Source organism: Hakea prostrata, chromosome 7 (assembly GCF_041222555.1).
Source record: "Hakea prostrata isolate BN-2017 chromosome 7, UWA_Hpros_2, whole genome shotgun sequence".
In the NCBI taxonomy this organism is placed as follows: Eukaryota; Viridiplantae; Streptophyta; class Magnoliopsida; order Proteales; family Proteaceae; genus Hakea; species Hakea prostrata.
Window position 1 is genome coordinate 7367479 of NC_142606.1, and position 22265 is coordinate 7389743.

Below are 22265 nucleotides of genomic sequence, written 5' to 3' on the forward strand. Positions count from 1 at the left end.
CTTTGTTTCTCCTCCTCTTACGACCCCACCGCCCACTCGCCCTCCCTGCTAGGTTGCCACATCTGTAAGGACAGAAGCCCATCTCAGGTTTCCTCCAAGAGATCTTCAGGTGAAAATAGAAATCGCAGTCATATATGTTAGTAATAATCGTCTGGAGATGTGATGTTCAATCTATGTTAGAATTTTCTAAAATCTCAAATGCCTCTTTTGAGTTGTGTTGTTTTTGTCTTCTGGTCTGTAGGTGCATTAGATTGAGTTTCCATAGAAATGTTGGTCTTCTGCGTTTTAAGACTCAAATAGCTTGTAATGGTGGGTTTCAGGTTCTCGGGTGTTACTTTCACATTTCAGGTTTTGTTTGCTCATTTGGGTGGAAATGTTGATAGTCAAGAATGCCAGTCTTTCGTCTGTCGTTTTAGACTCTTGGTAGTTAAGGTTACACATTACTCGTGGAGCTGTTTCTGTTCAGGAGGTATCCTTTTCTTTTTACTGTTTTTTGCTTGCCTTTTTTCCCCTCTCCTCCCCCCCCCCCCTTCCCCCCCCCCCCCCCCCCCCCCCCCCCCCCTTTTTCTCCTTTTTCCCCCCCCCCCCCCCCCTCCCCCCCCCCCCCCCCCCCCCCCCCCCCCTCCTTTCCCCCCCCCCTTTCCCATCTGTTTAGTAACTGTGGTTGTGTTTGGAGTGTAGGATGTTAAAGCAAGTTGCCACATACGTAAAGAGACCTTTTTCTGGGCGAAACGAGTTTGCTGTTATGCATCCTAGGTAATTAGGAATGCATATTCAGGGTGATGCAAACATAGTTTTACTAGTTTTGGTCGAGCCCAATTGTCTAACATTTATCTACAGTTTGCAAGCTTTTGTTTCATGCCTCCTAAATTCTCAATCCTTGTAACATGTTTCATGGGTTAGGGTCTCTCGGGGGAAAATCTATGGTTCCAGTCTCCTTGCAGTTGGCCTCTGTTAGGGTTAGGGTTTAAGCACAAGGTTGCTTAAAGCATTACACCTTGAGTATCTAGATTGGAATATCCATACCGTTGCTTCCAATAGTATTTATAGACCACCACTAGGTTCTACGGTTAGTTGGACTCTCCCATAAAAGCCCATTACACCGTTGGATCATAACTGATCAATGGCCTATATTAGAACATACGTTGGGTATAATTCAAATAACTCAACCATATTTGAGTATGACTTAGATACCTCAACAGCCTCTAACTATAAACTATTCAGATTGTCTTTCCTCGAACGTCTAAGCTCTCAGTTGTTCACTAACCTCGGTCATTTTGCTTCTTCTCTTTGGAATCTGTATCAGAGATGGGTTTATTAGATGTAGATTACAGATGGGTTTATTAGTTATTTATAAGTTTAGTGTACGTTCATATCACTGTAAGTTCTGTTACATGGATTCAATTTCTTCCTCTTTTTGCGCTTCTTGGTTTCTTTGCAGTGTTCTACTCTTGATTCAATCGTAACTTGGAAAACAATTCGGATTGGATGGTATTGTTCAGAAAAGAGAAAGGGAAAGAAAGGGTGAAATCCTTCATTAGTGTACAACTTTTTTGAAATCAAACCTTGAATCCAAGTATTAAAACTAGAAATAAACAAACAAACGAACTGGGGATGGTCGGTCTTTATTCCAACTCTATCCAAGTTTGTCTAAGGATCTTTCTCTTTTCCACTCAAAGTTCATGGTATTCACTCCGGTAGTGGAATATCTGCAAGGTCTTCCCTCAAAACAACATTATTGATGAAGACTCCATCAGGTCCATTGAACCCTTCCTCCATTTGGGTTTGGGCATTGTTTTCAAGCTTGGGTGTATCGATGAATGTCACTGCTGTATCTTTCCTGAAAGTTAAGTAGATAAGGGCTATAACATATGTGGCCATGATTGGGAACACAATGATCCCAATAAATATATTAGCAACTTTTGGTAGATTGTTGTGGACCAGCCATTCACCAAAGGCTTTAGTCAAGTAATAGATGTTAATGCCAATGATGCCCAATCCCAAGATCCAAGAGATCACTATGATCTGCAAGTTCGGAACCCAAACATACAAAAGGGTTACCTTAGATGTTGGCCTAAAGACCTCAAAGAACAAGAAGAAATACCCAGGAGGAGTCAATGAACTTAAAGGAGTTACAACTCACATAGATGGAGTTCTTGTGTGGCCCCATCTTTTTGGTGCTGCCACTGAACTTGAGGAGAGGAACAAGAGCAAACGGAAGCTCAACTGATAGTATCATCTGGAAGACTCATTGTAGAAGGATTGAATAAATTAGATATGCAACTTAGCTTTATGAAAATAAAATATACAGTGGCGAATTACAAACCGAAGCAATGATGATCAGACGGCCTGCCCCGGCAGAACCACCAATGATGGAGACAATCAAACTAGGTGTAATTGCGATTGTTCGCGTCATCAAATTCCTCGTCCATGCCTTCATCTTAATGTCCAAAAACCCCTGGTTTGTTCACAATTACATTCTATTTCAGATTATGAAATGGCCAGGTAAGTTTAAGGGATGAAAATTACATTCTATTTCAGATTATGAATGCAAGAAGCAGGATTAATTAGCCTCACATAACTCATTACCTGCATTACAAATTGTCCAGCATAAGTACCAGTGATGGTAGAACTCTGACCTGAGGCTAGTAATGCAATAGCATAAAATGTGGAACTCGATTTTCCCAACACATTCTGCAAATAATTTAGTGAGAAATTGTTAAAGTAATGTTTTACGAGGTGGATTACGTTTTATACTTTTGTTCTCTGACCTTAAGAAGGAATGAAGCAGAATTAAGAGTGAGATTATTGCATCTATCAAGGTTCTCTTGAGACAAGTTGTCAACAAAGCAAACAGTTCCTGACACCGAAACCACTGCAACATTGATCAGGAATGCTACAAATAGTGCAAACCCACTCTCTATCAAGAAGAATCGACATGCACAGAAATCCAAGGAACAAAGGTTAATGTAATATCACGTAGAAAACCTAAAACCCTAATTGATGCAGAAAGAATGAAAATTGCAAAACATTCATACAATTGACGCAAGGGTTAATGTGGTTTGGTGGATATGGATATCGATATGGTGTTGTATCATCTCACTCACATTGATGCTGCGAACTGATGGAGGTATCTTCCTTGATAGGACTAGAGCAGAATGAAGAAAGAGATTGTGTCTGTTCTAGCATGAGAGGAGAAAGGAATTATCCAACCCAACATTAAATTTAAATCAAGAAAGAGAATGAATTGATATGATGAAGAATTGGGAGGTTCTTACGGCATAACAAGAGCTCCCAGGAGTGCAATGGCATCAGCAGTAGCGCCTTGGCCTTTAAGCTTGGGAACAAACATTCCCTCTAAAACCTTTGAAGCAGGTGGGTTTACATAACTCATTTCCTCAAAATAACAAGCAGCCATCAGAAATACAAGTACAGCAATCAAGAATTCCAACTTCCGGACCTACCATAAGATTGATGATCGATGGAGATTAACAAATACAAGGAGTGCAATCCGGGATCAGATCAATCTTCAAGTGATGGCACATGAAAGAATAATTAACATGGTAGGAATAATTACCCCATATCTCTGTAGACCCAGTAGGAGAAGAGTGCTTAAACCAGTTAAGAGAACTCCGGTCCATACTGGAATGTGGAACATTATATTGAGTGCAAAGGCTGTTCCAATTACTGTAACAATAAAATGAGATAAACACACTTTCAGTCTTCTCTTCCAGAAATTAAATTTCCTGGAGTTCCTAGATAACATAAGAAGAGAAGAGAGAGAAAACCTTCAGGAATATCTGTGGCAATAACTGCAACCTCTGCTAACAACCAAAGACAATATTTCACACACTTCGGATACTCTAGCGTACATAGCTCCGCCAAATGTCTACCTGCGATAACCATTTAAGAGAAGGGACAAGATTGTTTAATTAGTTATGGGAAATGGCAAGTGGAGAGGTTGAAGTGATAGTGTGATCATACCAGTTGCCACACCAAGATTGGCAGCTAGGGATTGAATAATTAGCGCAAACACCAACCCAATAAGGATTACCCATAAGAGCTGATAGGGTTTGACAAAGAGCTGTTAGTCAAGCCCCTCTACTCATTTTAGAGCGTAAAACTTGTGATTTGTAGATGATTACCTCATATCCATGATTTGCTCCAGCTTGAAGATCAATTTCCACTGCATGTACAATAAAAATGCAATTAGATTGAGACAAAGAGAGTGTCTTTCGAGGGAGAGAGAGAGATACTTACAATTGCCCGGGTCGAGATAAGCCAAGGAAACAAGGAAACCAGGACCAACAAAGGCAAGAAGCTTTCTCAGCCAGGTTTCTATTCATCAAACTTGGTACAGTTACTAGAAACATTTGAAAAGAAAAAATTTGCCTGAAAATGAGGAGCAAATTAAAGAGATCAAAGAGAAGAAATGGTAGCTAAGAGTAGAGACCTCGTAAGAAGGACCATTGTGTTGTTCTTGGAAATACTTCTTGTCGTTGGTAGGAAATGAAGGTGGAGATGGAGATGTCATCTCCACATGGGTTATACAGTTGCTTCCTCTTGGTGACGATGAGTACTCTCTAGCAATCTGTTGCTGCTCCATCTCTCTTTTTGTGTGTTTTTGCTCCATTTCTGACTCTTCCCCTCTCACTGAATTCGCTATTTTTTTTGGCTTCCGTATGTTTGCAGCTCTTCATCTTTCAAGTCTATTTATACCAAACAGCAAAGACTATACTTGTTGCGTTGAAGTCTTCATATCTCACTTGATGGTTTGCTTAGAAGACAAAGCATTGATAGGTAACCCAAGAATACCGGCGAGACGGATGGTCGAGATCAAAATATTATTCAAGATATAATGCTAGGGATGGATTAATCGAAAGGAATACTTAATTTCTATTATGTCAATTTGACAAATGGATCACCAGGTATGGTGAGGTGTCACTCTCTTAGTGGGAATCTCTAACATTTAAATTATAACAATTCAGCGAGTAATTTAAAATGAGCAAATCATGTGGTGTTCGCATACAATTTTGAAATACTCGTGTTTGACTAAATAGAAACACACGAGACATACGCAAAGCTTAAGAAAAACATGTGACCGTATAGACACCTGAAGGGTGATGAGGTGGCAAATTCCATTCTCCTTGGGACTTTCCTCTCTTGATATAAAAATGCATCCGTCAATGATAAATCCAATTGTTTAATTGTTAAAATAAAAAATAAAAATAATTAAGAATCAAATCATACTTCATATATAAGAGGAATTGGAACCGAATGAATTCATTAAATAATCACTTATACAAAATATATTGTAGTACAAATATAATCACCATAGGTGGCACTAGGATTATTCTTGTGATCATCATTGACCAATCATAGCGACTAGGGGCCCACAAACCGGGAAGGAGAAAAAATGTATAGTAGAGGTGGACTTACGACTTATTTGGATGTACTTCCCTTACATGGGAGGTTGCCACAGCTATGTTACGCTATCACAACTATAAGTAGGGGTGTAAATGGATAACCGAAATTTGTTATCGAATTCGCATCCACATCTGTTTAGTCGAAAGCTTGTATTCAATTAAATTATCCAATTAAGTTACTTATTTGTATTTTTTTCTTACTTTTTTTACTTGAAATATTTGACTATTTTTTCTAGATTTTCTGCTAAAATAACACCAAAATTGTTAAATTCTTAAATTTCAAATTTAGCCAAAAAAATTAAATGGTAAAAATAATGTCTACAAATAGTCGAAAGCTTGTATTCAATCTGTATTTATGCTCACTTAGAATAATCTATTTTATAAAATAATTATCGGATTATCATCCGAATCCAACTGAAAACCGATAGGATATTATCCAAATTTTTCCGAATATAATAAGATGCAAATATAGTATTACCACTACCTGGCGTTTACACCCCTAAGTACAAGGACAGAAGCCAATCATAGGGTTTCCTCCAAGAGATTTGATCTCGACCGGAGGCAGTACAGTTAATGCACAACACTGAAGTTGAACCCACTTCCTTCTTCTGCTAGCATCATGCCTTCCTTGTGTCCGAGGAAGCGTGTCAGTTTAATTGGAAACGTTGCTGCCCGTCTTCCAGGAGAGGTTGCCCTGTTTGGGGTCATCTCGTTTGCAGGAGCTATTAAGGGGCGTCGTTGGCCTCAGTGCTTAGTTTTTCGGTCGAACGTTTGGAAGCTCAACGGTTCTCTTGGTGTGCTACGTCTGGTGATTGAACAACTCGATTGCCTCTTATGAGTTGTGTTGTTTCTATCTTCTGGTCTGTGGCTGTATTAGTTTGTGTTTTCATGGAAATGTTGGTCTTCTGCTTTTTATGATTCAAATAGTTTGTAATGGTGGGTTTAGGTTCTCGGTTGTTAATTTCATATTTCAGGTTTGGTTTGCTTCTTTTGGGTGGAAATGTAAGTCAGTCAAAGACTTGACTTTTGGTTGTTTTGGTTAGGGATTGTTCAAGGATAGGGCTGAATCACAGTGGGGCCGGGGGCCATGGCCCCCATTATTTTAAAAAGAATTATATTAATTTCATAAAATTTTTCATTTTTTATGTAAATTTTCTTAATTTTTTTCTTCCTACATGGCTACATGTGAAATATTACCATTTGGCCCCAATATTGAGAACAATTTTTAACGGTAAAATAATTGGTATATCATTTCTAATTAAAAACTAACTCCAGAATCCGTATTTATTATTCCAAATTTTCAGGTGGAGTTCAATATTTTCAGAGGTGCAGTGCAGGGTGCGATCGTCAAGTTTGGGATGGAAGGGTTTGTGAGGTTTGGGGAGAGGTTTGGAAGAACTCGAGTGAAAAGAAGAGGATGAGGCAACAGTGGCCATGGATCCGGCGACTTTCGCCTGTATTTCGTCAGCTCACCAGAAAATCTCCGATATATAGCATAAATTGATTTTGCCCCCATTTTCATTTCGCTCCTCCCTTAATTGGGGTAAATTTGGCGAAATTCGCCCAAATTTTCTCCAATATGTTTTACATTGCGTATACCCCCCCTTCTAGTTATATAAATACCAAATTACCCTTAGTCAAAATTTCCTCTCATTTTGCTCCCTAGTCTCCCTTCACCCGTCTTTTTTCCATGGTGATCTGTAACATCCCGTTGCTGCTAATATTTCCCTTTTGATGGTGATGGTTATCTCCACCGTCATTGTCAATGAAGACGAGAGAGTTGTCGTGTGGCTCTAGCATTAAATTTGTCTTGAGCTCCTGATCAAAGATATTAGAAGAAGGGCTTCAGGCAATTTAGGGGAGTTTGGTAATGTTCTTAGAGAATATTTATAGTATTCTTCTGTTTTTTGGGAACGGAAGAACATGTTAGAAGTGTTTGTTAAAACACTTCATTCCTCTGTTCTTTAAGCTTGAACCTGTCAGACAAATGGTTTAAAAAACATATTTTGCAGAACATCAAAATTTTTTTTCTACCAAATAACATAAACAAAAAGTAAATAAATTTGGTTTCGAAACCTTAGAACATCTTTATCAAATGCCGACCTATTCTAATATCAAATGCTCATTTCGAGCAAAAAACTATCTTTTACCATAAAAATATTAAAAAATAATTTTACATAAAAACTAGTACCAACACTATACGTTGGAGTATACTTAGGCTGCATTTGTTTGCCTGGAATAAAGGTCGAGTGGGAAAAAAGGGGTGGGAAAATTCTTGAAAAGAGTGTAGATTTTTTATTTTTTCCTTAAATCTCAAAATGGTAGATTGTTTGGTTGCTTGAGGTGCAAAAGTGAAAGACAAGTTTCCTTGAATCTGCTGATGTGGCTGTCCAATTTTACCACCAAAATCATTTTAAAACCTCACATATTTAGTAGGAATTTGTGAGAAAGTTGGAAAAAGTAAAAAGTGAAACCCACCACTATCACTTTTTCACAAAATTATTTCCTTTCATTTTCTTCTCCCTCACCCCACTATATATAGAACCCACATATATATATATATATATATAATTTTGTTTATATATATATATATATATAATTTTTTTTCCCACTTTTTTTTTTCCCATCCACCTTTACAAACAAAAGCCGCCTTGTAGGGTTTGACTCGTTTAGTTGCCACGTTGTACTGTAGAAAAGAAGAGCAGAGTACAGATTTTTTTTTTTGTTTTTGGTAAAAAGCAGAGTACAGATTGAAACCCTTAAAAAGAATCATGTCAATGAACAGATTGAAACCTTAAAAAGAATTTCAGATACAGAAAGCTAGCATATGGTAAACAACGATCGAAAAATTAGAATCTTATAAATGGGGGTTTTTTCTGTTGGGGCCATACCTGCCTACCTGGTTCCAGAAGAGGAAGCTCGGACAGAGAAAACAAGTTTTCTTGGTAACCGTGATCGTTCCTTTTTCTGGTTTTTTCCATTGTTTCTTTGCAACTCGTTCTGAAGTTCAAGATCTGAGGCATTTTTCGTCAATTTTTTCAGATATGAGCTTTCGTTCTTGAAATTTAGCTCTAAGATGTCGTTCTTTGAGAATGAAAGAATCTATACGAAATTTCCTTTTTCTGGGTTTTCCCCCGTTGTTTTCCTGCAAGCCATTCTAAAGTTCAAGATCTGAGATTTCTTTCCTCAAATTTTCAGAGCTGAGCTTTCTTTATTGAAATTTAGATACGGTATGTCATTCTTCGAGAATCAGATCTAATAGTTTAATTCCAACAAAATAAAAAAGGTTTTCCCCCATGTTTCTCTGCAACCCATTCTGAAATTCAAGATTTGAGGTTTTTTTACTCAGTTTTTTACATCTGAGCTTTCGTTTTTGAAATTTAGAGCTAAAATGTCATTTTTGAAGAATCAAATCTATTTTCATTCCAGAATCTGAGGTTTCCAGTTGCAGAAAGGAGCGAACACACCTCATGCTTCTGCATTAATCAGGATTAGTTATTTAATAAGTTAAGTGTATATGTTCATATCACTGTAAGTTCTGTTACATGGATTCAATCTGTTCCTCTTTTTCGCTTCTTGGTTTCTTTGCATTGTTCTACTCTTGATTCAATCGTAGCTTGGAAAACAATTCGGATTGGATAGTGTTGTTCAGAAAAGAGAAAGGGATAGAAAGGGGGAAAACCTTCTTTAGTGTACAACCTTTTCGAAATCAAACCTTGAATCCAAGTACAACTAGAAAATAAACAAACAAACGAACAGGGGATGGTCAGTCTTTATTCCAACTCTCTGCAAGTTTGTCTAAGGATCTTTTCTCTTTTCCACCCAAAGTTCAATGGTATTCACTCGGGTAGTGGAATATCTGCAAGGTCTTCCCTCAAAACAACATTATTGATGAAGACTCCATCAGGACCATTGAACCCTTTTTCCATTTGGGTTTGGGCATTGTTTTCAAGCTTGGGTGCATCGATGAATGTCACTGCTGTATCTTTCCTGAAAGTTAAGTAGATAAGGGCTATAACATATGTGGCCATGATTGGGAACACAATGACCCCAATAAATATATTAGCAACTTTTGGTAGATTGTTGTGGACCAGCCATTCACCAAAGGCTGTAGTCAAGTAATAGATGTTAATGCCAATGATGCCCAATCCCAAGATCCAAGAGATCACTATGATCTGCAAGTTTGGAACCCAAACATACAAAAGGTTACCTTAGATGTTGGCCTAAAGACCTCAAAGAACAACAAGAAATACCCAGGAGGAGTCAATGAACTTAAAGGAGTTACAACTCACATAGATGGAGTTCTTGTGTGGCCCCATCTTTTTGGTGCTGCTACTGAACTTGAGGAGAGGAACAAGAGCGAATGGAAGCTCAACTGATAGTATCATCTGGAAGACTCATTGCAGAAGGGTTGAATAAATTAGATATGTAACTTAGCTTCAAGCAAATAAAATATACATTATCGAATTACAAACCGAAGCAATGATGATCAGACGGCCTGCCCCGGCAGAACCACCAATGATGGAGACAATCAAACTTGGTGTAATTGCAATTGTTCGCGTCATCAAATTCCTCGTCCATGCCTTCATCTTAATGTCCAAAAACCCCTGGTTTGTTCACAATTACATTCTATTTCAGATTACGAAATGGCCTGCTAAGTTAAGAGATGAAAATTATAATAGTAGACGAACGTAAGAAGCAGGATTAATTAGCCTCACATAACTCATTACCTGCATTACAAATTGTCCAGCATAAGTACCAGTGATGGTAGAACTCTGACCTGAGGCTAGTAATGCAATAGCATAAATTGTGGAACTTGATTTTCCCAACACATTCTGCAAATAATTTAGTGAGAAATTGTTAAAGTAATGTTTTACGAGTAGATGCACGTTTCATACTTCTTTCTTCTCTGACCTTAAGAAGGAATGAAGCAGAATTAAGTGTGAGATTATTGCATCTATCAAGGTTCTCTTGAGACAGGTTGTCAGCAAAGCAGACAGTTCCTGACACCGAAACCACTGCAATATTGATAAGGAGTGCTACAAATAGTGCAAAACCACTCTCTATCAAGAAGAATCGACATGCATCCTGTAAATCCAAGGAACAGAGGTTAGTGTATATGTCACTTTGATGCAGAAAGAATGAAAGTAGCAAAACATTCATACAATTGACACAAGGGTTAATGTGGTTTGGCAAAGCTTGGTGGATATGGACATGGTGTTGTATTATCTCACTTACATTGATGCCACGAACAGATGGAGGTATCTTCCTTGACAGGACTAGAGCAGAATGAAGAAAGAGATTGTGCCTGTTCCAGCATGAGAGGAGGAAGGAATGATCAACCCAACATTAAATTTAAATCAAGAAAGGGAATGAATTTATATGATGATGAAGAATTTGGAGATTCTTACGGCATAACAAGGGCTCCCAGTAGTGCAATGGCATCAGCAGTAGCTCCTTGGCCTTTAAGCTTGGGAACAAACATTCCCTCCAAAACCTTTGAAGCAGGTGGTTTTACATAATCCATTTCCCCAAAATAACAAGCAGCCATCAGAAATACAAGTAGAGCAATCAAGAGTTCCAGCTTTCGGACCTACCATAAGATTGATGATCGATGGACATTAACAAATACAAATAGTGCAATCCAGGATCAGATCAGTCTCAAGTGATGACACAGGAAAGAACAATTAAGAGAGTAGGAATAATTACACCATATTTCTGTAGACCCAGTAGGAGAAGAGTGCTTAAACCAGTTAAGAGAACTCCAGTCCATACCGGAATGTGGAACAGTATATTGAGTGCAAAGGCTGTTCCAATTACTGTAACAATAAAATGAGACAAACCCACTTTTAGTCTTCTTTACTAGAAATTAAATTTCTTTGAGTTTCCAGATAATATAAGAAGAGAAGAGAGAGAAAACCTTCAGGAATATCTGCGGCAATAACTGCAACCTCTGCTAACAACCAAAGGCAATATTTCACACACTTCGGATACTCTAGCTTACATAGCTCCGCCAAATGTTTACCTGCAATAACCATTTAAGAGAAAGGACAAGACTGATCAATTTAGTAACGTTAACTGGCAAGTGGAGAAGTTGAAGTGGTAGATTCCTTGGACTGTAATCATACCAGTTGCTACACCAAGATTGGCGGCTAGGGATTGGATAATTAGTGCAAACACCAACCCGATAAGGATTACCCATAGGAGCTAATAGCATTTGACAAAGAGCTGTTAGTTAAGTTTCTTTACTGAGTTTAGAGCTTAAGACTTGTCATTTATAGATGATGATTACCTCATATCTATGATTAGCTCCAGCTTGAAGATCAGTTTCCACTACATGTACAGTAACAATGCAATTTGATTAATGAGACAAGGAGAGTGTCTTTAGAGATAGAGAGAGGCATACTTACAATTGCCCGGGTCGAGATAAGCCAAGGAAACAAGGAAACCAGGACCAACAAAGGCAAGAAGCTTTCTCCAGCCAGGTTTCTATTCATCAAAGTTGGTAGAGTTACTAGAAACATTTGAAAAAAAAAAAAATGCCAAAAAATGGGGAGCAAATTAAAGAGATCAAAGAGAAGAAAGGATAGCTGAAGAATAGAGACCTCATAAGATGGATCTTCGTGTTGTTCTTGGAAATGCTTCTTGTCATTGGTAGGAAATGAAGGTGGAGATGGAGATGTCATCTCCATATGGGTTATGCGGTTGTTTTCTCTTCGTGAGGATGAGTACTCTCTTGCAATCTGTTGCTGCTCCATCTCTCTTTCTAGATGTTTTTGCTCCATTTCTGAGTCTTGCCCTCTCATTGAATTCTTCAAATCTTTTTTGGCTCCCATATGTTTGCAACTCATCATCTCTCAAGTCTATTTATACACAAATTAAGAAAGCAGAAAGTGTAAACGGTAAAGACTAGTTGTGTGGAAGTCATCATATCTCACTTGATGGTTAGCTAGAAGACAGAGCCATAGACAAGTGACCTAAGAATACAGTGGAGGAATCACTTCCTTTTTTACGAAAATTATTTTCTTATGAGAATGGGATTTAGCATCTGCATGTGAGTATCCTAAAACAATTTCTATATGCCTGCCATACCAAATACCAATATATTAAAACAAAATTGCTTTCATGTGCAATGTTCAAGATTTAACTTATTCTGCTAATTACAGAACTGAAGATAAGTTTGGAAGTTTTGTTATTACTTATTTGCTAATGCCATTTTCTCTAGTTCCCTCACCATTAGTTTATCAAATTCGGTTTTAAAAAAAGATTAATGCTGGCGATGGATTAGGCAAAGGGAATACTTAATTTCTATTATGTCAATTTGATAGGGGTTTAAATACATTTGGATCACCAGGTAGGGTGAGGTGTCACTCTCTTAGAGTAAATCTCTAACATGTTATGAGAGATTTAAATAAAAACAATTCAACGAGGAGCAAATCATGTGGTTTTCGCATGCAAATTTTAAATACTCGTGTCTAACTAGATAGAAACACATGAGACATACAAATAGCTTGAGAAAAACACGTGACCGTATAGACAGGTGGAGGGTGAAGAGGCAACAAATTCCAATTCTTCTTGGTACTTTCCTCTCTTAATATGACAATTCATCTCTCAATTATACATGCAAGTGTGCTGGTCCGAATACCTTAATTGTTAATATTAAAAAATAATAAGAATTCAATCATACAATATACATAAAGGATAAAATATAATTAACACAGTTGACAAAGGAATTATTTTTTTGTTATGATCAAGATTGACGGCCCACAAGCCCGAGGGAGGTTCAAACCCATAACCTTCTTGAATTTATTATCTTTCTATAGGAGGCTACTGCCACTATGCTAGAGCATATCCACGGTAGCGGTGGGTTAAAAGTAAGTCTATACCAATTGGACACAAAAAATATTTTTTTTTATTGACTTAGGAAAACCACCTCTAATTGTACCTATATATTAAAGGTCAATGGAAGTTTTATTATACCACCCCTATAATAGAAAAACCCCATCCATATCAAAGAGTATCATTAGAGATTTTTTTTATTTTATTTTTTTGGGTATTTGAGGTTATTCGGCCAGCTTGCGCGCACCTCGATTACATCCTCAGGAGGGAGATTTCTTATTATTTTTTGTATTTGAGGTTCATCTAGGCCAACTTGCACGCACCACGATTACATCCTAAGGGGCATCTTGATCGAGGTTTTGTTTATCAATGGTTGAGATTAAAATCTCGATCCGACGGTCCGTCAGTTCAGTGAGATTCATGGTGAAATTTTGTTTATCAGTGCATTTATGGTGCCGAGCAAAAGCAATTTTGCTCATTAGCTACAACTGTAGACACAAGATGTTAAATTGTCAATGGTAGATTAGGAGAGCGGTTAAAAAGCTCATCCCCTCACAAGGAGGTCCTGGTTTGCACCCATTCGGCGGCACCTATATTAGTAATATTCCCCCCATTCTAAATATAAACGGTTTACATCCTCTATAATTCACTCATTTTATTTAACTTTAATTTGAATTGGATAATCGTTAGATTACTTAATGCCACATGGCACAATCCTATGAGGGAATTGAAGGAATATGAATTACAAGGATTTGGATCCCTATTTAAATTCATCGGATTCAAAAAAAATAAAAATATAATAAAATAAAATATATATTAATAAACGCGCCTTTTTTTCCTCCACTCTGGAAGAGAGACTCTTGTCTCTTGGGATCCCTTCTTCGCAGATCTGTTCGTTGCATCTTTGGTTTGAAGCAACGAATCCAATGGTCGAACTGGCGCAAAATCAATGTCTCACTGCTGTCAGTCTCTCGTTTCTTCTTCACGTCACTGCCTTCTGCTCTTTGATTCTCCTCCTCTTGCAACACCACAGCCCACTCGCCCTCCCTGCTAGGCTGCCACAGCTATAAGTTCAGAAGCCCATCTCAGGGTTTCCTCCCAGAGATCTTCAGGTGAAAATAGAAATGGCTGTCATGAATTTTGTCACTTTGATTGTAATTTTCTGTTCTCGGCTGTTTTGGATCCGTTTATTTTCTTCTAGTAGTATTATGCCTTCGTTGTCTCCGAGGAAGCGTGTGGGGTTTAATAGGAAAAGGTTCCTGCCCGTCTTCCCGGAGAGGTTGCCCTGTTTGGGGTGATCACGTTTGCAGACGCCGCTAAGGGGCGTCGTTGGCCTCAGTGCTTAGGTTTTTGGTCGAAGCGTTTGGAAGCTCGGTTCACTCGATTGCCTCTTTGGAGTTGTGTTGTTTCTATCTTCTGGCCTGTGGGTGAATTAGATTGAGTTTTCATAGAAATGTCGGTCTTGTTGTGCGTTTTAAGACTCAAATAGCTTGTAATGGTGGGTTTCAGGTTCTCGGGTGTTACTCTCACATTTTAGGTCTGGTTTGCTTATTTTGGGTGGAAATGTAGTCAGTCAAGAATGCAAGTCTTTCGTCTGTCGCTTTAGACTTTTGGTAGTTTTGGTTACAGATTACTCATGGTCCTCATGGAGCTGTTTTGGCTCAGGAGGTATTTCTTTATAGTGTTTTTTGGTTGTGTCCTAACTGTGGGTCTTTGTGTTTGGAGTGTTGGATAATGTTATCGCACGTTGCCACATATGTAGAGAAACCTTTGTCAGGGCAAAAACAGTTGATGGTATGTGTCCTAGGTAATTAGGAATGCATATTCAGGGTGATGCATTCATAGTTTTACTAGTTTTGGTCGAGCCCAGTTGTCTAACATTTATCTACAGCGTGCAAGTTTATCTTTCATGCTTCCCAAATTCTCAATCCTTGTAAAATGTTTCATGGGTTAGCGTCTCATGGGGGAACATTTATGGTTCTCAGTCTCCTTGCAGTTGGGCTCTAACGATAAACCGTTGAGATGGTCTGTCCTTGGAACATCTAAACTTTCAGTTGCTCACTGACCTGTGTCTTTTTGCGTCTCCTCTTTTGGAATCTGTAACAGATGGGTTCAACAGTTTGGCAAACCAGCGGTAGGTTTGACAGAGGATGCAGCTAGGCTGATTGTGGTCCCATCAGATACAGCAGGTCTATCGATCTACAAAATGGAGCTTAGTCGAAAGCATTCTTGGATGTCTACCTTTATCTTTTCTTAGGTATTGGCTGTAATTCAGTTCTGGCGGGTTGTAACTTTGGTCAGCCTATGCTTGCTTTGTGAGTAGAGTTTTTTTGTGGAACTTAGCACTCTTAATTTGTTTGGGTATTCATCGTGCATGGGCTGGTAAAGTTTGTATGGTTTGTGATGGTGTGATTAACTTTTTATGCGTTATGTGCATTGTGTGGAGTTGACATCCTTCAGTGTTCCTCCGAGATACTCGTTGTGTCAAGTAGAACACCGTTTGGTACTGGAATATTGTCTCATTGCTATTGAATTGAGAGATACTATCACGTTTGGTACCTGGAGTAGTAATTTCAGATGTCCTAACATCATGGTGACTGCTATATATCCTGATTACCTTCCTTGGTAGGATGCACATCCTACTCCTGGTTTCTTAGCCTTGTTCTAAGGTGGCAGGCAGCTATAGTATTATTATTATAATAATAGTAACTTGCGTTATTCTTATCTGTAAGCACTTGGAAGGCTATAATATTATTTTCAGGAATGTGTGGGATCAACCTGAGGTCCTGCTTTCAGTGTTTATCTATTTTTGAGTTTTATTGTGATTCTTTCTCCCTGTTTCAGTCCATCAATTGGTAGTCAATTTAGTGGTTTTTGAAAACCAATAGCAAAGGGATATTTGATTGTGATAGACCAATAAAGAAACTTACCATGGGCTAAAACCAATCAGACCAATAGTTTATTGGTTTATCCATGTATAGGGTGGTAGAGAATGAAGAGGAGTAAATTTGCAGGGCACTTTACTATTTTTGATTACTTGGGAAGTAGTATTTCCACAAATCTTGAATTTAGGCTTTCAAAGAGTAATGTGGTTGCAGAGGCAGAACTGCAGCTTGATTGTTTAAAGAGTTTTGTGCCATCTATCTACTAAAAAAATTATCATTTAGTCACTACATGTTTCAAAAGGGGAATGAGACCTAAAGATGGATAATTACTTCAAAAGCTCCATTACTGTTATGAATTATATATTATGAAATAATAAATATAAAAAAAGGCACACATACACAGAGCTGAAGTGTTCATTATTATGTGTCACTAAACTTGAATGAATGTCTCTAATTAAAATAAGATCTTTCATGAGTATAATGAATAAAATCTGATCTAGAGTGGTGTCATGTCTTCTTGGTGCTTATGAATTATTCATGCTTAAATAATAGGTGCATGATAGGATTTCTCTCTTGGTCTATCTTTCAGTCCGTCTCTTGAATACATTGCATCGCCAGGTTTATCGAGGTTTGGGCTTCATGGCAAAGTCACTCTTTGTCTCTCTCACTCACTCTCAGTTTGTCTGAGGGATCTTGTCACTCTAACTTGCTCAACCTCACTGCATATGGGTAAGCTCAATGCAAGAAATAAGCAAAAAGTTCTTATAATTTTTTCATATACCCTGTTCCTGATTCTCGTTTGATTTTCATATCCTTCAATTGTTTCTGAAACTTGCCTTTGAACTTATGTTGTTTTCCTATCCTTTTAGGTTCATTTTTTACTTATCGTTCACCTATAGTGAAAGTCTTTGTTAATTGCTTGAACTTGTATTGGAAATGATCCTTGTGTTTCATGGGTCATGTCTCTTCTATTTGTGAAAACCATAATGCTGGACCTTGTCTTTTATACGTATCCTTAACAATGGGCACATCTGATTTCCACTTGAATGATCCATTATTGGATGGTATGGTTACTTTGTATTAGTTGTATGGTTTATTTTTTTCATTGCAAAGATGAGCATTGATTTTATCAGGAAACTTTGTGAATGAACAGCAGGAATAAATCCCAGATGTTTTCTTCCACATAATATATTTTGAAAGGAAGAAAGGAACTTATTAATGTTTCTATCTTCAATGCAGTTGAAGAGATTAGAGCTGAAGCTAAAGCAGTTTGCAGAGGTGAAAACCTTGTTTATGAAAGAATGAGAACAGGTTAAGAGGACTAGTCAGAGGCTTGTGGCTGAATAGGCATGAATTATCTCAACCCGACTTATACCTGGTGGAACATCTAACACTACCTTACCAAGTGTATGTTCATATCACTGTAAGTTTTGTTACATGGATTCAATTTGTTCCTACTTTTTCTTCTGGGTTTCTTTACATTGTTCTACTCTTGATGCGACCGTAGCTTGGGAAACAATTGGGATTGGATGGTATTGTTCAGAAAAGAGAGAAAATTGGAAAAGAAACAAACAAAAAAACAGGGGATTGTCGTCTTTATTCCAATTCTAAACAAGCTCGTCCAAGTTAAGTATCTTTTATCTTTTCCACCCATAGTTCATGGTATTCACTCTGCTAGTGGAATATCTGCAAGGTCCTCCCTCAAAACAACATTATTGACAAAGACTCCATCAGTACCATTGAACACTCTCTCCATTTGGGTTTGGACATTGTTTTCAAGCTTGAGAGCATCTATGAATGTCACAGCTGTATCTCTCCGGAAAGTCAAGTAGATGAGAGCAATAACATATGTGGCCATGATTGGGAACACAATGATCCCAACAAATACATTAGCAACTTTTGGGAGATTGTTGTGGACCAGCCATTTGCCAAAGGCTGTGGTCAAGTAGTAGATGTTAATGCCAATGATGCCCAATCCCAAAATCCAAGAGATCACTATGATCTGCAAGCATACCCAAACATACAATAGAGTTACTAGGAGGATTAGATGTTTGTGTAAAGACCTCAAAGAACAGCAAAAACTACCCAAGAGGAGATAACGAACTGAAATGAGTCACAACTCACATAGATAGAGTTCTTGTGTGGCCCCATCTTGTTGGTGCTGCTACTGAACTTGAGGAGAGGAACAAGAGCAAATGGAAGCTCCACTGATAATATCATCTGGAAGATTCATCACAAAACAATTAAATAAATTACATTAGTAACTTAGCTTTAAGCTAATAATATACACAGTAGCTAATTACAAACCGAAGCGATGATGATCAGACGGCCTGCGCCAGCAGAACCGCCAATGATGGAGACAATCAAACTAGGTGTAATTGCAATTGTTCGGGTCATCAAATTCCTTATCCATGTTTTCATCTTAATGTCCAAAAACCCCTGGTTGGTTCAAAAGTACATTCAATTTCGTATTATGATTTGACCAGCTAAGTTAAGAAATAAAATTATAATAATAGTAGATGCATGTAAGAATACCTGCATTACAAATTGTCCAGCATAAGTACCAGTAATGGTGGAACTTTGACCTGAGGCTAGTAATGCAATGGCATAAATTGTGGAACTTGATCTTCCCAGCACATTCTGCAAATAATTAAGTGAGAAATAGTCAAATGATGTTTTATAAAGTAAATGGGCGTTTCAGACCTCTTTGACCTCTGACCTTAAGAAGGAAGGAAGCAGAATTAAGTGTGAGATCACTGCATCTAGCAAGGTTCTCTTGGGATAGGTTGTCAGCAAAGCAAACAGTGCCTGATACTGAAACCACTGCAACATTGATCAGGAATGCTATAAATAGTGCAAAACCGCTCTCTATCAAGAAGAACCGACATGCATCCTGTAAATCCAAAGAACAATTAGAAAACCTAAAACCCTAATTGATGCAGAAAAGAATAAAAATTGCAAACCACTTCATACAATTGACTCAAAGATTTATGTGGTGTAACAAAGGTTGGTGGAGATGGTGTTGTATCATCTCACTCACATTGATGCCACGAACAGATGGAGGTATCTTCCTTGATAGGACTAGAGCAGAATGAAGAAAGAGATTGTGCCTGTTCCAGCATGAGAGGAGAAAGGAATGATCCAACCCAACATTAAATTTAAATCAAGAAAGAGAATGAATAGAAATGATGAAGAATTGGGAGATTCTTACGGCATAACAAGGGCTCCCAGTAGTGCAATGGCATCAGCAGTTGCGCTTTGGCCTTGAAGCTTGGGAACAAACATTCCCTCTAAAACCTTTGAAGCAGGTGGTTTTACATAACTCATTTCCCCAAAATAACAAGCAGCCATCACAAATACAAGGATTGCAATCAAGAATTCCAGCTTCCGGATCTAGCATAAGATGGATGATGGACATTAACAAATACAATTAGTTCAACCCTGGATCAGATCTATCTTCAAGTGATGACACCCGGGAAAAAAAAGAAGGATTAACCGATTAGGAATAATTACCCCATATCTCTGTAGGCCCAGTAGGAGAAGAGTGCTTAAGCCAGTCAAGAGAACTCCAGCCCACACAGGAATGTGGAACAGTATGTTGAGTGCAAAGGCTGTTCCAATTACTGTAACAATAAAATGAGATAAACCCACTTTCAGTCCCCTCTTGGGATCTTGTAGAAAATTTCTGAGTTTAGATAATATTAGAAGAGAAGAGAAAGAAAACCTTCAGGAATATCTGCGGCAATGACTGCAACCTCTGCTAACAACCAAAGGCAATATCTCACAAACTTGGGATACTCTAGCTTACATAACTCCGCCAAATGTTTACCTGCAATAACCATTTAAGAAAAGGAACAAGATTGTTTAATTAGTAATGGTAACTAGCAAGTGGAGAGGTTGAAGTGGTAGATTCCTTGGACTGTGATCATACCAGTTGCTACACCAAGATTGGCAGCTAGGGATTGAATAATTAGCGCAAACAGCAACCCAATAAGGATTACCCATAAGAGCTGATAGCGTTTGACAAAGAGGTGTCAGTTAAGTTCTCAGCTGAGTTTAGAGCATAAAACTTGTGATTTGTAGATGATTACCTCATATCTATGATTAGCTCCAGCTTGAAGATCAGTTTCCACTGCATGTACAATAACAACTCAATTAGATTGAGAGAAAGAGAGTGTCTTAGAGGGAGAGAGAGAGAGAGAGAGAATACTTACAATTGCCTGGGTCGAGATAAGCCAAGGAAACAAGGAAACCAGGACCAACAAAGGCAAGAAATTTTCTCCAGCCAGGTTTCTATTCATCAAACTAGAAACATTTAAAAAACTTGCCTTAAAATGGCGAGCAAATTAAAGAGATCAAAGAGAAGAAAGGGTAGCTAAGAGTAGAGACCTCGTAAGAATGATCATCGTGTTGTTCTTGGAAATGCTTCTTGTCACCGGTAGGAAAAGAAGGTGGAGATGGAGATGTCATCTCCACATGGGTTATACGGTTGCTTCCTCTTTGTGATGATGAGTACTCTCTAGCAATCTGTTGTTGGTCCATCTCTCTTTCTAGATGTTTTTGCTCTCTCTCTTTCTCACTCCTACTGTCTCACTTAATTCTCTCTTTTAGCTCCCATATATTTGCAACTCTTCATCTCTCAAGTCTATTTATACACAATTTAAGAAAGCAGAAACTGTAAACAGCAAAAACTATATTCGTTGCCTGGAAGTCACCACTTCTCAGTTGATGGTTAGCTAGAAAACGAAGTCATAGACACGTGAACCAAGAACGGGGTGGAGCAAAGACTTCTTTTTTTGGTGAGAATGATTTTCTTATTAGAATGGGATCCAGCATCTGCATGTAAGTATCTTAGAATAATTTCAATATGGCAATACGATCAAGATATAATCTATTTAATTGCACAAGTGAAGATAATTTTGAAAGGGTGGTTATTTTGCTGATGTCATTTTCTCTAGTTCCATTACCATTACTTTATCAATTCATTTTCAAGATTTGAAGTCCAAATTTTTACCTGAAAAAAGAAAAGAAAAAGAAAGAAAGAAAGATATAAAATAATCCAAATACCATAATTTCTGTAGATATCTCCACAGTTAATGAAAGATTAATGCTGGAGAATGATTAAGCAAAGGGAATACTTAATTAACTATTATGTTCAATTTGATAAGGGCTAACGTATATATGTGTCACAGGTAGGGTAAGGAGTCACTCTCTTGAAGGGAATCTCAAACAAGGTTTTGAGAGATTTAAATCAAAACAAAGTCAAGTGACTTTACATTGAGCAATTCATGTGGTGTCCACGTGGAATTGTGAAATACTCAAAATTTGTTTGTTGTTACTCAATTCTTTGACCAAAATTTAGTATGCTAATCAAGCTTCTGCTAGATAACCACATTAAACATTTTAGTTCACTAAACTAATTAATCCAATCGTACTTCATAAATAAGAGATCAAAGATTTTAATCTCCTTGGAAGTGGGGTTTCTTCTCTTAATATATAAATCTCTTGGTTACTCCATGTGTAGGTAAGTTGTTGAAGACCACTATAAATACTTCTTTTTTTCCCCAGTTGCATTAATCTATGAAAATATTTTCATTTTGTCTTCATCAACCCACATTTTATTTTAATCAATTGTATACATTATCTTTACTAACCTTTGTTTTGTAATATTTTGTCCATTCTTCCTGCTTTTACTTTGTAATATTTGTCCATTCATCTGTATTTATTTAGCTTGTTAATGAATATTAAAAGTTCATTACATCATGATGTTGTTAGCATATTTTTCTTAAGAATAATTATATTGAATGATTAACAAATGAATAGGAAGAAGAATTTGATTTGTTGACTTATGTATTAATACCTGCTTCAACACGTAACTCAAACCCAATCACATTTTTATCAATCAGATCATTAGGTAGGTCATAACAAACCCTCCTAGTAATACAAGAATCTCAGTAAAACTTATCAAACAAGTTTCATAAAATAATACTGACAATGAACTGCCTAATTTAATTTACAGACGGAGATGCTGCAAAATATTAGAATACCAGAGGAGCTCTACTGTTGTTTGCTATAAACAAGATGAGTCAAGCTGAATGTAAATGGAAGCTCAAGA

At 37.6% G+C, this 22265-nt stretch overlaps 3 protein-coding genes and 2 long non-coding RNA genes across 6 annotated transcripts; 1 reads left to right on the plus strand and 4 right to left on the minus strand.

The window, feature by feature from the left end:
- Positions 1 to 1566: 1566 nt before the first annotated feature.
- Positions 1567 to 3418, minus strand: LOC149009363 (metal transporter Nramp6.1-like). The gene is made up of 7 exons (XM_089162349.1): positions 3279 to 3418; positions 3104 to 3177; positions 2772 to 2920; positions 2590 to 2694; positions 2327 to 2458; positions 2144 to 2239; positions 1567 to 2025 (listed from the first exon to the last, which is right to left on the minus strand). Exons 1-7 carry the CDS (start codon positions 3416 to 3418, stop codon positions 1690 to 1692), a joined length of 1032 nt encoding a protein of 343 aa, XP_089018475.1. The 3' UTR covers positions 1567 to 1689.
- Positions 3419 to 3583: 165 nt separating this feature from the next.
- LOC149009364 (uncharacterized) lies at positions 3584 to 4172 on the minus strand. Its single transcript, XR_016174601.1, has 3 exons — positions 3985 to 4172; positions 3789 to 3893; positions 3584 to 3687 (listed from the first exon to the last, which is right to left on the minus strand). It is a non-coding gene; the product is annotated as an uncharacterized LOC149009364 (long non-coding RNA).
- A 5063-nt stretch (positions 4173 to 9235) lies between these two features.
- LOC149009365 (metal transporter Nramp7.2-like) lies at positions 9236 to 12403 on the minus strand. The gene is made up of 13 exons (XM_089163189.1): positions 12032 to 12403; positions 11837 to 11915; positions 11719 to 11759; positions 11555 to 11633; positions 11347 to 11451; positions 11136 to 11245; positions 10838 to 11019; positions 10665 to 10734; positions 10341 to 10514; positions 10157 to 10261; positions 9902 to 10033; positions 9719 to 9814; positions 9236 to 9601 (listed from the first exon to the last, which is right to left on the minus strand). Exons 1-13 carry the CDS (start codon positions 12278 to 12280, stop codon positions 9266 to 9268), a joined length of 1758 nt encoding a protein of 585 aa, XP_089019315.1. The 5' UTR covers positions 12281 to 12403; the 3' UTR covers positions 9236 to 9265.
- A 1722-nt stretch (positions 12404 to 14125) lies between these two features.
- On the plus strand, positions 14126 to 22163 carry LOC149009366 (uncharacterized). Of its 2 annotated transcripts, none has more exons than XR_016174599.1 (3): positions 14126 to 14377; positions 15372 to 15580; positions 17390 to 22163. It is a non-coding gene; the product is annotated as an uncharacterized LOC149009366 (long non-coding RNA). The 2 variants fall into 2 exon arrangements; XR_016174600.1 differs by having other exon boundaries at positions 15372 to 15522.
- LOC149009367 (metal transporter Nramp6.2-like) lies at positions 17817 to 20695 on the minus strand. The gene is made up of 13 exons (XM_089163191.1): positions 20540 to 20695; positions 20365 to 20443; positions 20242 to 20282; positions 20082 to 20160; positions 19875 to 19979; positions 19664 to 19773; positions 19362 to 19543; positions 19191 to 19260; positions 18870 to 19043; positions 18686 to 18790; positions 18458 to 18589; positions 18275 to 18370; positions 17817 to 18152 (listed from the first exon to the last, which is right to left on the minus strand). The coding sequence occupies exons 1-13, from the start codon at positions 20690 to 20692 to the stop codon at positions 17817 to 17819; spliced, it is 1662 nt and encodes a 553-aa protein (XP_089019317.1). The 5' UTR covers positions 20693 to 20695.
- Positions 22164 to 22265: the final 102 nt, after the last annotated feature.